Raw genomic sequence first — 18,638 nt, 5'->3', positions numbered from 1 at the left:
CACTGTACCAGGCACAGAAACCCCACACACTACAGAGCAAAATATGGGACAGTTATCCATGATCAATTCTGTACATACTTCCATGCCTTTTACAACATAACAGGTACACACAAACACAAGGAATGAACAATTTCAAAACCACAGCACGTACCTTGTTGCTTCTAAAAAAGCCTTCAGCTTTCAGTGTTTTGCTGGACACGTTCAGCAGACGTAGGTCATTGTAGCACCTCTCCAGCACCACCCGCATGGTTTCGGCGGGCAGGTGTGTAGCCTAAAACAGGACATGGACAGGGAGATAGCATGTTCATCAGACATATCTTCAAAACTGAAAAAAGTGCTTCATTTCTGGGATTATTCACTGGGAAAGGAGCAGGTTTGTTTATCAACTTCAAAACTGCAAAAGAGAACACAGGGGGAAACCTCCCAAACCTGTTCAGTTGCAGTGCCTTTCCTCCACCCTTTAATATGAAGCAAGTGTCAGTTTTTCCAAAAGGTCAGATGCATAAAATGGCCTGGCTTTGCAGAGAACTGAAAAATCATTTATGACAATGGTCTTATCTTTAATGAATGAACCAACTGAAAATTAAAAATATTCCTGAACAACAGGTTTTACACAGTGTTCACTTAATTCTTACACTGAACTCAAATTTCTGGAATCATATTTTATACCAAATATTATGAAGTTACACCAACTACTGAATTATTTTGCACAGAAATGAGCACATGCAATCTCTGTCTTCCAATGCAATGGAAGCAGTAATGCCCCTTGGTTTCAAACCACGGAAAAATCAATTTGTGTCTTGGTAACAAGTGGCCAATGGGATGAAAAGGAGAGACTGTACTAAGAACATGGACAGCTTTGGATGTTAGGTGTCAAATATTTAAGCTGGGGGGAAGTTACACTTTGGTTCAGTTGTGTGGTAACAGTTCATTAGCTGTGTCACCAGCTGGACTCTCAGTGAGGTTGTTAAAGATACTAACTCTTGATGGAAGCAAGAAGCAGCCTGCTGCTTTCAGCAGGAGTGAGCAAGTGGACAAACTCAACTGTAGCATCTAACAGAACTCTGCTGGACAGGACTCACAGCATGATCTGCAAAAGGTGCAAGCTCTCATTTTAGGTATGTAAATTATGACACATTTCAGTCACAACGAATGAAAACTCTTTAATACAAGTCCATAAGGACTGTAAATTACCTTTGAAATTAGCTGCTTAAACTCTGAAACTGTTTGATTCAAATAAGCTCGCACACTTATTGGAGGGGCAACAGATTCAGTCTTCAGGTCGACTACGTGAACCTTTACCATGACCTCTGCAGGGAGGAGAAAAAGAAAATGAAGTCACACATGTACACAGAGAAAATTCAACAGACAAAGAAAACACACGTATGCTGTCTGATGTAATAATTAAGGGGTTGCATTAAATACAAACAGTAGGAACCTGAAAAGCAGTCCAATTTCAGAATTACATTTTCTGATCAAATTTTATGCCAAAAAAGAAAAAAACCTTCCAGTCTGACAAATTTTAGTATACCTTAGACCTGTTTCCACTAGAAGCAAGTCAGCAGCACAGCACAGTACATCATGTAGTTCTGAATATTGACTGTAAAATTTAGGTTTTCTTCTTTCAACACCTCATACTGAAGCTGTTTTACAGCTCTGTGCTTGTGCCATCAAACAATACAGATAAGGATAGACTAAAAGCATATATGTAATTACATGTCTTACCACCAGGTTTATAGCACTGGAATATTTGGTCGGGCCTTCTTGTTTCCAACAGTAAATCAAACATGTAGGTGGACTTGACCCCTCCAAGTAACAAACCCATTGGGGTATCCTCTTCTCCTTCGTACGAGCGCTCCAAGTAGTCATGGAACTCATCATATTTGACAAGGCGACAGCAATTCAAGGGAACAGCCTCTTCTAAATCCATTAACTACAATGTGCACACACAGAACCCCCCAAACATTAGAAACAGCTTAGTTGTGAGCTTAGTTCTTAACTTGCAAGCTAGAAATACCTCACTGCGTGTACATCCAGGAATCCCTTGAATTCAAAACAGTCAATTTGGCTTTAGAAAACACATCATAGATATTCTGCAGTATATATACATGTTATATATGTATATATACATGCAATATATATATATATGTTTCCAAATTCAAATAGAAGCCCTTCATGAAAATGCAGAAAATAGGGAATTTTGAAAAGTATGTACAGAGGCACTGAAGACAGGTCCCAGAAGTATTTTCAGAGGAATACATTGCCTATCACTACTACCAGATGGCATCTTAGAGGCCTGAGGAAGTCACATCCACTAATTACTCTCTGTGCATCTCAAGGAGATGTTAGCACATCCCAAATATGTAAGTACCTTGCTGGTGCTCTCCTAGCCAGAAACATACACAGCAAGAACCAAAGAGTACAAGTAGGTGAGCAAGAATTGATGTCTTCAGCTCCCACCTGTTTGGGGAATGCAGAGATCAATAGATGCCTTTGGTGTTCACTCCTGTTACTGAATTAGCTACCCAGGAAGAGTCTCAAGAACTCTGTCATTATGTATCTACTACAAGGTTTTTACTGCAATGCCAATAAAAGTGCAGAATTCTTTCAATTTGCTGAGGCCATGGTGAGTCTAACAGCAGCTCTCAGTGTCTGATTTTAAAATAAGGGTATGCCAGATCATACTGCCTTTTACAAGGCCAGGCTGCATCACTCCAATCAGCAATCAGCTGATGGCTACTGGCAGAAAACTTTGTCAATAATGGCAAACTAGAACACCTTTAAAAAAAAACAAACAAAAAACCCCATCATACAGAACTTCCCAAGAATCAGCCCCCAAAACCCACCCCAAAAAAAACCCCACAGCCAAGACCTTTCAAACACTCCCACAGTATTACAAATTTAAAATCTGAAGACACAAAGCAGAAAACACTACATCAAACAATTTTACTATCCTGTTACACATGGCATACCTTGTAAGCTATTTCCACAGCTTCCTTCAGTGTTCTGTCCTTATGAACTTCCAATTTGTTCTCCATCATTATTTGCTTTGTAGGATGCATGCAGAATAATTTAATCTATGAAATACAAAAGGAAGAAAAATTATCATGAAGGAATTTTCAAATGTCTTTTCATTTAAGTTGAAAACACCATATTCAAGTAGGAAATGCACCTTTAGCTCTGCTTCAGCTGTGGGGTGGTTTCCTTTCAGCTGGTTACACAACTGCAGACAGAATATGTCAAAGGCACACGAGGTATATGTGTGTATCTGAATCTTTCTCCCAGCTAGGGTACAGCTTCTATAACCAGAACATCTTGTAGCCACAGGCAGTGAGCAAATGCTCCAAAGCAAAATGTACATATGAACAATGAATGTGAAATTCCTTTTTCACATAGAGAGTTACATATTTTGCAACGAGAGAACTTCCTCATAAAGGAATCACTTATTTATAGATAGAGCAGCTGACTGCCATGCACTGAGGTCCTAGTTTGTTTGTTACTATTGAATCTAGGGTTGGAAAATATTCTGCTCTTTCTGCCAAGTAACTATTTAGAATTAGTTTAAGAAACACCATTGCACAAAGTCAAAGGTCCCAAAATGAAAATATTTAACAGTACAAAACACAATGTGCAGCATTACACATTCTTTGGAAGTAATTTTGCTTAAAATAAGTGATAAATATTCCTTCAGTCATCTAAAGTGTTTTGGTTTTAATACCAATTCAAATCCACATGTAATACATGAATTCAACAAAAATGTCTGGTGAATACCTCTAACAGATGCCTGCACTATGTACAGCTTTCCAACAGGTGTGCAATTCATTTAAAAGAGTTGCTAGTGCAAACATTTATCACAAAGGAGTCCTTGTATTGTAGTAAAAAACACTGTTTACTGTAGAAACATTCCCACTAGCAGTGTATTGTTACTCAGTCCAGCAGAAATTCTAACCTTGCACGTGTTGCGTTCAATTTCACGTTGCCTCTTTTCTTGTTCTTCTAATTCTCTCTCTTTCTGTACCAATTGTTTAATGTGCTCTGGATATTCATGTGCCTCAAGAAACTCTGCCAGTAAAAACAAAGCAATAGTTTTTAAAAAATACAGTTTTTCCACAGCAGGCATTACATTTCCACCTTTAGGCACTACAGGTATATTTGAGTTATCTTTCTTGCCTTTTCCCCCGTTCTTTTTCCACACATTTCCCACTATACCATACCCTGTTCTCTTTTTCATTATTTAAATTAAACTGAAGTCAGCCTCGTATTCCCCTTGCTTATGTTATCAGCCACACAAGAAAGTGATAGTAGCAAAAGATTCCAGTACCAGTACACAAAGCTTTGCTGTAGTAGAGAAATACACTAAAGCTGATGACTGCACTTAATCCTGTCTTTACAATAAATGCAAATACTCTTCCAGAAAGTGAATTAGTTGATAATCAAAGTCTCAAGTTATCATCTATACTGTGATAAAATAAATATTGCACTTCATACAGATTAGTGTACTTTGTGACATTGGTTCATAACAACAAACAAAACCACAACATACAACACTTATGTTTAAAAAAAACCCAACTTTTGCAAATGCAGCTGTCGAACTTACTTGCATTTCTTGTTGGATCTTTCAGTCTGTATATCAGCATGTAAGCATTTGTGGAGCTGGGGAAGAGAAGAGACAGCTGAATTTGTCACTCAGGAGACAATACTGGCATCAGAAGCTGCTCTGGTTTCTTTATCTTTCAGTAAGGAGCTATACCACAACTAAGTAATACACAAACCAAGAAGGATTTTCAAAAATAAATATCACATTATTTTAATGTTCTGAAACAGCAGTCAGGGTAGCTCTTACAACTATCTGAAGCATCTAGTAATAATTTTAAGGTAACATGTTAGGCATATGCACCTTGGCCATTCATTTCATTACACTAAAACACTACCAGAAAGAAAAATAACATTACAGTAATACAAACCTAGCAAAAGCACTGGAATAATATCCTCTGCTTCCAGAAGATCCTCCATATGTTTTCTTAATATCTTCCTGAGTTATCTAACAGAAAATCAATGTAATGATTATTTGAGAAACTTGCACTAATCAAGATGTATTTATTCTCACTACGAAACATGGCATTACACAACACACTAGATTAATAATTCCAATTATAAAAATATTTCTGTTTATTTGCTGACTTCCAAAAACTATTTCAAAGTGATGTGCTTCTCCATTTTACAATGAATGCAAACATACTTTTCTGGTTTTTAAAGTAGGAACCTCTTAGAGGAAAAAGATACAGGTTCCTGATTGCTATAGTACCTATGGATGATAGCTGGAACGCCTCCATCAGCTGGACAGGTTTAACAGCACAGTCTGGACTGTAACAGATCTACAAACACTTCTCTAAGCAAGAAATGTTCTTCCCATGTACAGAAGACAAAATTTGAAATACAGCCTGGTCTATACATGAATCAAGGCTTCTTTAGGAACCATCCCACCATCACTGCCAAGGAGAAACACTCCTTTCCCCACCACACAACAATACATAGATACACAAATAAAAACTCTCCAACCCTGAGAAATCAATTAAGCTAATGAGTGAAACATATGTATATGGCAGGACATTAGGATGAGAGGATGAAATCAAGGAAATACTTGAAATACGTATAATGAAACTGGTTTTATGGGCAGCTAAGTGGAAAACCATACAGAAACTTAGTGGTCCATTTATGAGTAGAAAACATAACTAAAAATACTATTTTTACCTTGCTAACGTGCTGATCATTAAAGCTGTACCACTGATCATCACTAAAAGATTTTATACAGGCATAATAATGGCCACCAGCAGCACTTCCAGAATGAACCATGACAGAAAAGAGCTCATACAGCAAAGAACTCTGTGGAGAGAAGAAAAAGGTGTGAAATGTATCCAGTGAAGAAAAGCTAAGCAAATGGTTATTTTAAAAAGTTTTAAAATAAGGACACAAACCCAGGTATGTAAATAGTTGGATGCAAAGAGTGGATTTGTGTAACAGAAATTAATTAATGCAACAGGCATTAAACAAAACCAGAGGTCTGCTATGCTAAACTTTACTCAGGAGTTTGTAGCGACAAAGCTTAGGTTTATTTGCTATCATCCTTCTCCACACTTGATGTCATACCCTTTTTTTTCATAGATAAATGGATGGAAATACAGGGCATTAAGCACATGCCTTCAGTGCTTAATATACATTTAAAAATAAAACTGATCCATACTGACTCACAAGTGTTACAAGGATATTTTTAGACTATGCAGAAGAAACACTCCATGTTCTCAGCATATCCCACATCCATTATTAAGATATCCAAACCAAAAAGCTTGGCTTGACAGCTTGTTTGCCTTGAGAACAAGTAGTATGAAATAGCTGGCCAAAGCTACTGTCAATACTTGGATGTCCCACTTGCATTACAGACACATGAAAATATTCTGGTCTTGTTCCAGTCAAGCGACTAGAATTAATTTTTTCGTCATTTCCAACTAAGACTGACAGTATTCAGAACATATACCAAAAAAAAACCTCTCAAATGGTTCAAGGTAAATATAAACAAGCCAGATATGCAGATTAACATGCAATTCAGCCTTTTAAAACTGTTACTTAACAAAAGTACCAGCTGAAGCCAAACAGCCTTCTACCAAGTTTGAATGAAAGCTACTGGCCTCATTTCAGACGAGTTCACTGAACAACAATACATCAACTACATACTGCAGACATTACCATAAGGTTCAAACTTTTTGATGAAAATTGCACCAAGTTTATCAGCAATCTCTACCAACCTTGATGTCCCACAGCAGGATGGCTGCTATCCTGGACTGACTTGCTATTCAATTCCTTTATATTTAGATGGCTGAAGGAATATTTAATATTTAAACCCTTGGCTTCACCCACAACACTGATCAAAACTTCCCAATCTTCTCCTACTACTCTGCAAGATGCTTTTGCAGCTGAAGCTGGTAGACCTTTGACAGCTGGCCACAAGTAAAACCACTGCTCACAAGGCAAAACAGGTCTTCAGTTTAAGGGTCTGCTGCCAAAAGAAGTTACTGGAAATTCTCAGTCTGACAAGCTGGAAAGACCTTTATTCTCAGGCGACCTCCAAACCAGTTGAATTCTTTCCTTTGTTGTAATGTCAATTTTTGAAAATTGAAATAAACTCACACACTCCCAACCTCTCACCTCCAATGTCAGAATTAATTATATTTTTATCATTTACATTTGTGGTGAGTAGACCCTAGCAAAGAACAAAGCATCCCTCCAGCCAGTCAGTCACTACCCCCCTCAAGTAGGATGGCAGAGAAAATCAGAAGAGCAAAAGTGGGAACATTTGTAGTTGGAGACAATGACAGTTTAATAGATAAAGGAAACACAAAAAAAAAAAAAAAAGAACAGTGCAGTGATGCAAAGGCATTACTCAGCACACCCCCCCACCCCCAGCAGATCAATGCCCAGCCAGTCTCTGAACAACAGCAACCTTGGAAAGCCCTCAGTTCTTCCTGCTGAGCATGATGCTGCACAGCAGGGAATCTGGCATGGAATATCCTGGTGGTGAATCCAGGTCAGCCTTTCCAGCTGTGTCCCTCCTTCCAGCCTCCTGCCCACCCTTCTAACACCCCAGTGTTATCATACCTTTTCACTGCCAGCTTTAGAGATCCTCTCTGCTGCACTGTTGCTTTCAAGGCAGATTCCTTCATCAACTCCATCATCATTAGAAAAATCATTGCTCATCTGATCACTGTGACAACTGCCTTCATTTTCAGCTCCACTATCAGTGCAACTCTCGGTCTGAGGAGACTTCTTAAAAATAAGACACACACACTAACATTATACAAAATAAAAGTTACATGGAACAAGAAATAACAGTGTTTGTGAAATGAAAAAATCCACTCTGTGAATCATTTAAATTCTTCAAAAAACTAGAGACCTCTGCAATTCAGCACCAAGAACAGACTTGTTTCTGTTGGTGTCTTCAGTCCACCTCTTCAGTATTCCTGGCCTTTGTGTGCAACTGAACAGTAAAATGAGGAGCTTTCAGACTTGGCAAGGTTATATTTATTACTAGCCAATTCCATGCATGAGCTATCCCAATTCAGTACCTGGAAGTCTGATACCAAACAACAGATCTGTTGTAACGTGGTCCTCTTAATCACAACTGACTGCAAGTATTTTCAGTCACAATCAAAGACCTTTTTCTTTTTTTCCATTTCAACTCACTGGACCGAGCCAAGGTATTACAGTAAGACTGATGAGTGCTCTGCTAGCTTAACAGCATGGTGTCACCAACACTGTGAATGCAGCTCACTCAGTATATTCATCGCTTACCTGATCCTCTTGCCTCTGGATAATTGTTTTGATTTTCTGTCAGTCCTCAATTTTATCTGAATTCTATTCTCCCAGATCAATCTTCATTGTCATTTATCCCACTCACTCTGAGAGGTATCAAATTGTCTACATGGCATCCTTCCTAAGACAAGGGTTTGCAGAGAGCCAGAAAAGCCTCTCCATATGCACATCCAGGCAGTATTTCTCTTATACCAGTGCAAGCCAACAAATGTTTCCAGGAATGAAATTAGAGGAATGGTCTTCAATGCAAAAAGCACAGTAAATACTTCTTGGTGAATGTAACTGCACAACATGAATTTTGGTTAAAACACAAAAAGTAAAAAGCCAGAAGACTGATGGGAAAAAAATAAATTTTTAAAAAATCTTATTTCTAAAGTATACACTACATGGTGATTCAGAGGGAAGGAATTCATTACTAATGATTTCTAGACTAACTTTAGTGAACAGAGTTTTGAAAATTTACATCACTTCTTATGACCAACACGATTCAGATAAACCTTCCCTTCTGGAATTGCAGTATTTATGTAGAAGCCCTGAGAATCATGTCTTTAAATCTGTCGATTGAAGATGTAAGAAATCTGAAACAGCTTCTTTATGGAAGCTGGAACCCCAACTACAGAGAACATGTTTGTCTGCAATATTAAAAAAAAATAAATCCAAATGGACAGATTTAAAATCTTCAAATTATAGCATTAACATGGCTAAAGAACATTGTATGTAGATGAATAATGTTAAAATGGGTTTATAAGTCTGGAATTTTGATTTTCTGAATGAGAAACTTGAAGGAAGTTAAATGCTTTTCTCTGAAACCAAATTCTTTACCTCATCTTCAACATCAATAAAGACACTCATGTCCAACTCCTCTGGAAAAGTCATGCGATCATTGAGTTTAATTCTGTGCATTGTGGTGTAATCAAAGTCAAATCTCTTCAGCTGTAAGGTCAGCAGGTACGGAAAGTGCAAGAACCGCAGACCCTAAATGAAACAAGGACAAGATTATGCCCCTGTTATCAGGATTGGTATTTATTAAAAGTTATTTTTGCAAATCATTTGACCAGTCTTTACCTTCCTTGCATCACATTTCTTCTTACATCGCTCACAAAAGTACTGATTTGGGCCATCAAGGATCTCAGGCTGAATGAAAGCATGCAGTGCTTCTTCCTAAGAATAAAAACATGTAACCCCATTTTTAAAGATTGTTTACTACGCAGGTATAAATTTACAATGAGATTGCAAACATATACAAATAATTCATTTAAATCTACCCCAAAATTTGACTGACAAGCTTTGATACAGACACAATATTCAGGTAAACGTGACCAGAAATCAACCTTTCTCCCCAGCCTGAGGTAAACAGTAAAACCATAATTACTGTTAATTACTGTATCTTGTTTAGTATTTGATGAATCCCAACTGTCTTTGGTTCAATAGTTGCATTTACTCCTGTTACCTTGCACATCACATTTAGTTGTGTCTGTTGTGGATGTGACAGCCTGGTCAGAGAGGGAGAAAATGAAATAAGTTTTCTCACAGCAGACTTGTGAGACTTTTAGGGAGTTGTAGAGAAACGATGATAGCTTGTTATTGCAAAAAACCTGCAGGTGGTGTTTTTCTACTCTCTGTTTTTCTGTTCTTCTCAATGACTGTGAGAAAAGTGTTTTTGTCAATTAGCCAGTCAGGTAGAATGTGTTGGAACAGTCTATAAAGAGAAGAGCTTTTCGCATTCAAGTTGCGGTTGTGCAAAGCAGCCTTCCTGGAGTCTGTGCCGCTTTCTTACTCGACAGCGACAGTCTGTAAAGTCATCTGCTGTGAAAATGAGCTTATTTTTAAACCCTGCCTTGTCCTTGCTCTCCCAGAATTTTGAGATGGTTCTTCTGCATTTCTAAAGGAGTCTTTCTCAACAGATCCAATCTGATATGTAGAGGGTGAAAGAGGAAGTGACAGAAAAAACTTGTTACTCAGTTTCACAGTGCCCTGCATGAAGATAGCCTTAGTCCTGTTCTACCAAGGGTCTTAGGAAACTACATTTGAAGATCCTATTTTTAAGTGAAAGCTGGGGAAAGGACAGAGGAAGAGTATTTGAGTTTTGTTCCTGAAGGAATGAGAATCAGATATGGCCATCTCCTATAAAGACAGAAGTAGTTTCCTAGCTAAACCTCACAAGGCAACTAAACAATAACCGGAATTTTGTCTTCTGACAGCTGCCTAGTTTAGGGTAGTTCAAAAAACCCCAAAGTTCTGTCATTAATGCTTACATCCAGGACTTCAATGATTTCTATTTTGCTCCTCACTACAGCAATCAATATTCAAAATACAACCAAATTGATCATTATTCCTCTCCGTAACACAAATTGCAGCAATGACACTGCACATTAAGGTGTAAATACTTGAGAACAAACTTGTTCAAACAGAATTCACTACAAGTATTGAGATGGGTTCACTGAAGAATTTTACCCAGAGATTTTCAAAGTTAAAACCTATGACACAGTCAGCTTGCAAGCCAAAAGGCTCTGGGTTTCTGAACTCCAAGCAGAAGCCAGAAGTTCTCTGTTCACTCATGAAGGTGAAAACAAATACAACTTGCAACAACGTTTTTTAAATCATCATCTGTTAATGAATGTCTGTGGCTGTTCCCCTGAAGTCTGAATAAGTAAGAAGGGGCCTAACTGGGCAGAGTAGGCTCAGGAGTCATAACATGGCTGGCAAAGAACCTAGGACTGGTATCTAAATCGTGTAGTTTGGCAAATCCCACTTTGGCAACAAATCAAGGATATGCCAAGTTCTTCACAAAAGCCCTCAATTCTTCCCTCCTCCTTTCTTCCTAAGAACGGAGGCAAGCAGCAAGAACAACAAAGCAAGTATTTTCCAAAATCTCTGCTGCTGTTCTAGGAGAAAGGACTTTTAAAAAACGGACTCTATTCCAGGTGACAACTATTTGCAAGTGAAAGACCTGCCAGAATCCAAAGAACAACTGTACAGTGAAGGCAGTCATCTCAATTGCCCATTTTTTGAGCCAGCCAGAAAGGCCTTTGAACAGCCCTGAAATCACAGCTCTTGGGCAGAGACTCTGCAGACATGTGAAAACCTCTTAGAGCTTGAAATGAACTGCTGTCTATGTCTTTACTTCCTAAATGCTGCAGAAGCTGAGTTGCTTTTTATTCCAAGGCCACAGACAGCTAATGTTTAGTAAGATTATGTACTGAAATGTGAGGAATCTCATTCTAAAATCTAAGAAAAAACACTAAACAAGTTAGAACCTGCTTAAAAAGAAAGCAGAAGAAATGCATTGCTGTATTTTGACTATTATTCACAACTATTTCAGTGAAAGAAAAAAAGTTAATGGCCAGCACAGAAAACATGAATCAGAAAACATCACATTATGACATCATCATCAGTGACAGGACCTCTCTTGTGAGACAAATGCCAGTTAAGGCAAGGAAAATATATTTCAAGGGTAAAAAAAAAGTTGCAGCTCATGTATCAACATGAATACAAATGGGAATCTATGGAGGATAGGACAAAAATTATGTAATGCTTATGTAGACTCATGTGATGTGCAATTTAACAAGGAAACACCCTACAAATTTTTACATAAGGCAAGAAGTGATGATGCTTTAGACCCCTGAGAAGGCAATGAAGCATTATTACATCACTCTTGAGGTTTCACTGCTTAGCACACATAGTGAGCTGTGCTTTGAAAGGCCTGACTGAAGCTCTTGGGACCTCCATTACTTTTGAGCTATATATACAGCTATGTATTTTTCAGTATTTGGATTACGACCATTGCTGCTCCCCAGGCTGACTCTCTTGCCTCTTACATAATTTTTACACGAAAATTAGGTTTCTTAATACAATTCCTATTCTCGTGTAGTTCATTGCCCTCTGCTCTGACAGTTTACTTGGCAAAACCAGGGACAAAGCTGCCAAGCTGCACAGCCTATCACAGCACACCCTCCCTGCCCCGCAGCGCCACCAGAAGCCAGTGTTTCCTTAGGAGTTCCCTTCAAAGTGGCGTTACTGAGCATTTCAAAAATTCCCTACACACACACACTTCAAAATAAAGCCTAAGTGATCAAGCTACAGATTAGGATGACAAAAGCTATTTAAACTTCTTCCTAGTTCAAAGAATCAAAAGAACAATACAGGCTGAAAGAAATTTCTGGAGATCATCTGATCCTAATCCCTTGCTCAAATCAGGTCAAACTTTAAGCATATTGCTCAGAGCCTTGTCCAGCCAAGTTCTGAGTGTATTCAGTTTTTAATATTCTGAGATTTCTATCACTTAGCACACTAAAATGCTGTAACAATTCAACCTAATTATTGTCTGGCTTAAGAGAGGCACTGCAGAGAACTTTCCCCTCCATAAAAAATGCATTATGATCTAGACAGTAGTTTGACAAGTGCTATATTCCAAGCATTTGTAAGTGTGTAAATTTGTAAAACCTGTGAATAGGAGCAGTAGGACCTTTACGAAACCTTACACAACAAATGGCATCTAAGCAAAACTGCTGTTGGAAAAAGCTAGAAACTAACTGCCATCTCAGGTTTTCAGAGCTCATCAGTTTTCCTGTGTTCAAAGAGTATGGTCAATGAAAAATACAAGACCTCGTTGTTACTGATCTAGCCTTAAAAACAAAAAGGAATTATCACATCATCCATATTCTGCCTTCAACAGTTTGGCAAGGACACCACAAAGTAAGTTCACATGAAGTTCACAGTAATTTCTGCTCTGAGAAGGACTACTTGTATACATACGTACACTCTCGAAAGAAAAGCTATGGTACAAAAGATCTTGAAAACTAACAATACTTAACAAAACACAACTGCATTTGCTACACCTCCAGAATACTTGGATTATTACTAGTTTTCTGGTATTATGAATCAACTCTCACTGTTGATTCATAATTCAACTCTCACTGTTGATATCATAATTTCAGCATCACTGCTAGTTCCCAGTTGTGTCTTTCTCTCCACTGTTCATCCTGCAAAATATTTTTTTTATACTGCAAAATATTTCAGCTTATGCCTAGTGCTATTAAATTCAGGCATCTATACAACAGACACTAGTACCTACAAAAATCAGAATGTGAATTGTTGCTCCTGTTTGCCTCTCTGAAATTAGCCAAATGTTTTTATGCCTGGACTTCTACTGACCTCAAGAAAGCCTGATTCGGGGGTTTTTTGACACCATAACCTTGAACAATGCAGATTACATAAGTGCTTTTTCAGAAACCATCTTGAGTCACACACTGACAACATCTCAATGCCCCAGAGCTGCCCTAGTGAGTTTGCAGTTATGCTACATGGAGCTGGGGGATAGAGTGGGCAATCAGAAAAATTCCAAATGCAAACCTTAAGACCACACTGAAGAATTTCAGAATTGGTTCATAGTAGGCAATAAAGAAAGTATGACATTATCCTTCCCAGTTCTTCAATGTCCCCGTGTATTGAGAAGTAATACACATATAAATTAATGCAACATTTCAAGTATCTGCATTTCTTTGGTAACACACAGTGTAAAACAGTGGGACAATACTCTTTAAATGGCATTCTACAGATTAGCCTTATTCAAGGCTCATCCATCCATTCTCTTATTCAAAAGTAATGGAAAATCACTTACCTCTAACTAGAGTTCTTTGAAGGTAGTATCCTCCTTAGATCCCCTATCTTGGGTTGTGTCGCCTGCTGCAAGTTCCCTCAGGAGCTGACTAGCAAGGTCTAAAAAGTTTTACATTCCCTTCCATAAGCCCTATTAGCGCATGTGTGAAGTTTTTGATCTCTCAGACCCTTTTACCTACACCTACTAAATCACATCATCTATGGATCAATGGAGGATACTACCTTCAGAGAATTCCATTTAGAAACAGGCGATTTTTCCCTTCTCCAAAAGCAAGTATCCTCCATATCTCCCCACTGCTGAAGACTACAGAACTAAAAATTACAGCTGCTATTGAGCATACATATGCAGGGAGGAGAATCAACTGAATGTAATCAGAATAGGAATTGAAAAAGCTCAAAAATTGAAGCATCAATACAAGTTGCAACCATGTAAGTTTGTGTAACAAAAATCTTAAAACTACTTTCCTCAATGTAGTAAACCCAGTAAATGCTGACTGAAAGGAAAAATATCATATACTATTAAAAGTAATCTGATCTTTAAGTCCTTATTCGTTCAAGTTTTCTGTTTTTATAAATAGACAAAGTCTTTTTTTAGCATTGCACTACAGACTTGTCCACTAAAGAAAAAAACTTTCCATTGGAGACATACAAACAATGCATTGTTAAATGCAACATTAAACTACATAAACTGAATAGTTTTCATTAGTTTTAATAGATAATAAAAATCTAATTATTGAATAAAAATTACAACAAATAAAATTTAGTTCAGGGAATACTGCTAGAAATTAGGGTTAAAAGGCTAAAAGGGAAGCCATCTGTAATAAGATAGCTTCAACTAGCTGGACAGCTCCAGAAAATTTTCATGCAATCTTAAAAAGAATCTGAAGGACGTTACTAATTTGAATTCTTTTCCCAAGATCAATGTCCCCTTACCTTTACTACTTCTCAAGATTGGTATTTAAAGTTTCAAAGTACTTTGAAGCTATACTGCAGTTTAAGTTAATTCTACCAATTCTTAACAGAATTACTGTTAAGAATTATGGACTATTAGTGCTTTAAAAATATTGCCAGCACACTAAATGCAGAAGGAAAAATACTTAATATTTAATAAACAAGCCAATTACACAAGTGTTTGTTTAAAACAACCCTTACTTGAAGACTTGTTTGATTTTTCTTATTCTTTTTCACAACTCCATTCATAGTATACTGTGGAATTTCACAGTTTGTAATTTTTTTTCAGGGTGGAAAAACTCAAATAAAAGAACTTCCACAAATTTACTAAACAATAATTATGCTTGCCAGCATCAGTAAAGCTGGAGCAAAAGCGACTACAAATATTGATGCAGAACAGGATTTTTGAATCATCATCAAATTGCTTACTAAAAGGATATGGTATTTAAAAACTGATCTTTAAAAAGCACAGTAACAACATGGCAATTAAAGTAAAAATTTTATGTCAATGTTCTGTTCTTTCACTAACACTTTCAATAAGGCTATGAAAATTTAGCTATGTGCCAGTAAAAAAAACAACCCAAATAAAACTTTGTGATCTCATAAAAATCTCTCAAGTAAATGCTGAAGATTTTATCAGGAAGAAAATAACTGATTACTGCAGCCCTAAGGCAATAAAGTTGCATTTCCCCTCCCCTTATACATGCACCAGTAGGACTCATTGAAGGGCAAAAGAAAAAAAAAAAAAAACCAAAACAAAAAATTAACCAAAAAGCCAAAAAAAAAAAAAAAAAAAGAAAAATCTTCTAGAACTTGCTAGCTGGTTCACTGCACAAAGACGAACACCCCAAGATGGAGTATCTAGGATGATACTTACCAGGGAACCAATTCTACCACTGGGGCATTATGTATTCTATGTGTGTATGGATGCACTATTAGGACCATAATAGTACACACCACGCTAGCAAACGCCTGGCTGGAGCCATAGGGCCGGATGACCAGAGGGATATCCAGGTACGTGTCAATTCTCCAGCCTTCATAGCCACACTCTAGGCACCTCACATAGTCCTTCAGTTTGCCTTGGTACAGCTGATTTATAAGGTCAGCCTGAAACAAACAAATGCAGCAACAGGGATTTTAAAAATATGACCAATACTGTATTTCTTCGGTTTTACAAGAAAATAACTTTTTGTCAATTAAGTCCTAATTGCATGGCTACACATTTAAAATATCATCCCCCAGCAGGATATCCATCTCCTGACTTCTTACCATCCCCTGCCCCAAACAGGTATCAAACAAGCTTCTCAAATCACGTTACGTAAGTTTCAGTGTCCTTTGCACTCATGTCTTAAGTGACTACAGAAGCACCAAACTGAATTTTAAAATGAGCTTGATCTTGCAGACATTGTTAACAGACTGACCCTGCAGTCCTTTCCTGTGTTTCCAGAGACAATTTACCAATTACTCCTATTTACCAAAACTGGCCTGCAAGCAGGTGGCCATTTATCAGAATGTAACCTGTGCCAGGAATATTTTCCTAAATTTCTCCTGCATTAAGAAGGGAGAGCTTGAGCTTCAAGAGGCCAAAACAAAGCCTAATAAATACTGACAGCAAGGAAGATATTGTGCAAGTTACACAATCACTTTCTGTGCTTCAAATAAAGACTGAGTGTAATATTCCAGAGTGCAGAATATTCCACTTTTAACTGGGGGAAGAAAACAGATGCAACACACTCTTGAAAGTCATACATCACAGTAGCTCAACTATCACATCGAACCAGAAAACTGGAAACTACCACATATTTTCAATAAGCTGGTATTTAAAATTTAGTAAATGATTTTCACAAACATTAGAAAACCCAACAAATGCCCACAATACTACACCACTGAATTAAGCCAGTTTTTCCAAGCTTACCTGCTCCGTTTGCTTCCATTTCTGCTCCAAAGCATCAAACATGACTCTACAAAGCTCCTGCACATCATGCTGCTGCCACGCTGTTAAAAATTGAAGTTATTATTAGTTAAAACAGGAGATGCTGTAAGTCCCAATACTGACTGGAGCCTGAGAATGCTTCCTAAAAAACTAATCATTAGTTCAAGTGTGTACCTACACTACTACCTATTCACTACTGGGCCAGGGTTCAATTCCACAGGCAGCTGCCTCTCAATGTAAGCCAGAAAAATAAGCAGCCAGCTTGTTCACTGTGTTTATACATAAACAAGAACTGTGTACACAAGCAAGAATATGTGAAAAATACAGAACTGCTAATGTACTCTGGTATAAAACAAACTGCTTCTGATTTCTGTCCCACTTTGTGCTGATTCTCCAAAATCCAACTTCCAACTTCTCATCACCATGTGCTAATGGAAAAATCAAGAGGTTATGGGGCAAAATTACACCACACAAGTGTAAAAAAGACACACACAGTGCTTGATTTGAAGTAGACAATAATATGGGTATTGGGTAACTCCATAAATGCAACATGGGCGTTTGACATTTGTGATTCAAAACAGAAGCAAGTTTCCTATAAAGAATTACTTTTTTAGAAACAATTAACATGTGTAATGACTCACGTCATTATTTTTGTTTAATTACAAAAATATAATGCTTTTTACTTTAGCAGCCTAAAACTCACAGATGCCATTTCTTTAACAATCAAACACACTGCACAACAAAGAATCCATGTAGGCTGTTTTGTTTCCACTGAAAAAGTCGATTCTATTAATTACTCTTAATTCTGGTATTTTCCCCCATGAACAGCAGTTTAGCCCCTAGCAGGCAGCAGCTGAAGCAAACCACAGCAGTTTAACAGCTGTGCATTACCTTCACTGCTGTCCCATCCAAAACTCCGTGTAACGTCTGTTGTTTCAATTGCCCTTTTTTTGCTGGTCTGCAGTAAAACAAACAGTCTTTGAAGCTGGTAGGGGATACTCCTCTCAGGATCCTCTTCAGATTCCTCAAATTCCCACCTATTTGGAACACAAGATATTTGACAAATAAAACTGCTTTGAAAACATTACTCAAAAAGGCATTAAATCAACATTTACTACGTTTCAGGTCTGCCATGTCACAGGTTAACTGCAGCTCTGTTTCTTGGGAGAAGTCAAATGCAGTTGCTTTCCATTTCTGCAGTAAATGGCAATGATACTCTTCAAATGTTTAAACACAGAACCAAAAATTTTGAAGACATTCACTGTAGAGACATGAACTGCGCTTCGCATCAAATTTAACTTTCAGTTTGATGTTTTCAAGATTCTTTAAAAAGCATCCGTGCTACAACCAGTAACATATTTTACTGAAAAGCTGAAGCTTTTAAGCAGATAGAATTTATAAGCTTGACTTTCATTGTGATTTACAGTATCCAAAAAAGGAAATTTTAACAGGTGAAATTCCAAAGGGTCTCCTACCAGTATGAACCAGCACAAATTTAAGAAGTTTTTGATTCTATATACTCACTTATACAATGCATTTCTAAATTCAGGAGTCATGAAAAGGGTTTGCAGAAGGCTGTTCAAGTAGCAAGTCATTGCTTGATTTACCAGCCCCACATAACCTAAAAATATGAGAATAATGAGATGGAAATAATGCAAAAAGAAGGCACATTAATTCAAGACTTAAAACACTTGACAAGAAGACAATTCTGTGCTAGTGTTTAAGAACTGCATTTGTCTGTTGTTATTTATTGTTATTTACACTATAAATG

At 37.5% G+C, this 18,638-nt stretch overlaps 1 protein-coding gene across 4 annotated transcripts in view; it reads right to left on the bottom strand.

Annotated features, from left to right (window-relative positions):
* The window catches only part of USP47 (ubiquitin specific peptidase 47), a 53,102-nt gene that overhangs the window by 11,580 nt on the left and 22,884 nt on the right, over positions 1 to 18,638 (bottom strand). For 3 of the 4 annotated variants that reach the window (XM_068194652.1, XM_068194653.1, XM_068194656.1), the window contains 15 exons: positions 18,392 to 18,488; positions 17,759 to 17,904; positions 16,850 to 16,929; positions 15,892 to 16,041; positions 9,430 to 9,525; positions 9,187 to 9,339; positions 7,651 to 7,818; positions 5,752 to 5,883; positions 4,965 to 5,041; positions 4,598 to 4,653; positions 3,950 to 4,062; positions 2,973 to 3,077; positions 1,726 to 1,933; positions 1,195 to 1,310; positions 152 to 271 (listed from right to left, as the gene is read on the bottom strand). In XM_068194652.1, coding sequence (XP_068050753.1) covers positions 152 to 271; positions 1,195 to 1,310; positions 1,726 to 1,933; positions 2,973 to 3,077; positions 3,950 to 4,062; positions 4,598 to 4,653; positions 4,965 to 5,041; positions 5,752 to 5,883; positions 7,651 to 7,818; positions 9,187 to 9,339; positions 9,430 to 9,525; positions 15,892 to 16,041; positions 16,850 to 16,929; positions 17,759 to 17,904; positions 18,392 to 18,488 — 1,817 coding nt within the window. The remainder of the gene's footprint in view (positions 1 to 151; positions 272 to 1,194; positions 1,311 to 1,725; positions 1,934 to 2,972; positions 3,078 to 3,949; positions 4,063 to 4,597; positions 4,654 to 4,964; positions 5,042 to 5,751; positions 5,884 to 7,650; positions 7,819 to 9,186; positions 9,340 to 9,429; positions 9,526 to 15,891; positions 16,042 to 16,849; positions 16,930 to 17,758; positions 17,905 to 18,391; positions 18,489 to 18,638) is intronic. The other variant, XM_068194654.1, reaches the window with a different exon arrangement.

This window comes from Anomalospiza imberbis, chromosome 6 (genome assembly GCF_031753505.1).
Source record: "Anomalospiza imberbis isolate Cuckoo-Finch-1a 21T00152 chromosome 6, ASM3175350v1, whole genome shotgun sequence".
NCBI lineage: Eukaryota > Metazoa > Chordata > Aves > Passeriformes > Viduidae > Anomalospiza > Anomalospiza imberbis.
Note: the sequence above shows the minus strand (reverse complement) of the source record. Positions and strands in the feature narration are given on the sequence as shown.